The 569-nt window shown below is 51.0% G+C and overlaps 1 protein-coding gene across 1 annotated transcript in view; it reads right to left on the reverse strand.

The window, feature by feature from the left end:
• LOC119593578 (bestrophin-4-like) overlaps positions 1-569 on the reverse strand; it is a 13224-nt gene that overhangs the window by 1505 nt on the left and 11150 nt on the right. The window contains exon 10 of the mRNA XM_037942535.1: positions 393-525. Coding sequence (XP_037798463.1) covers positions 393-525 — 133 coding nt within the window. The remainder of the gene's footprint in view (positions 1-392; positions 526-569) is intronic.

Below are 569 nucleotides of genomic sequence, written 5' to 3' on the forward strand. Positions count from 1 at the left end.
GAATGAACAGAGTTTAGTTATCCTAAACACGGGTTTCCCTCGAAGCTAACCACCGGCCTTGGGGCCAGCTGCAGAGACTAACCAACGGATCCAAACAGCGGCATCGTCATTTTTAAGAGGACTTAAAATAATAGAATAACCCCTTCTTAAAATACAGGAGACTTATTGTTGTTACCATAATCATCGGGAAACGTTTCCATCGCGCCGCCTCTGTGGAGAAAATGCGTGTTTCTCAGATTAAGAATGTCGCGTCGCTTCCTGCAGGTCAGAGATAGGAAAAGCTCTTAACACAGGAAGCTGATGAAATCTTAAAACCGATGACTCCGTCCTCGGTGAACGCTCCGGTTAAGCCTCCGAAGGGCAAAAGAAAAACTAAATGACTAAGAACTCACCTGACGGGACTCGACAGTGTTATCGAGCAAGGGGTCGAGGTGAGACTCCTCCTCGCTCACCAGAATGTCCGCTGTGGAGCCTCGCTCGGGCACGTGGGCCGTTTGCTTGACGCAGGCGATGTTGTAGGGCAGCCTGGGGGGCACAGAGAGGGAGGCGTGAGCTGCCTTTGTCTGGGG

Source organism: Penaeus monodon, chromosome 32 (assembly GCF_015228065.2).
Source record: "Penaeus monodon isolate SGIC_2016 chromosome 32, NSTDA_Pmon_1, whole genome shotgun sequence".
Lineage (NCBI taxonomy): Eukaryota > Metazoa > Arthropoda > Malacostraca > Decapoda > Penaeidae > Penaeus > Penaeus monodon.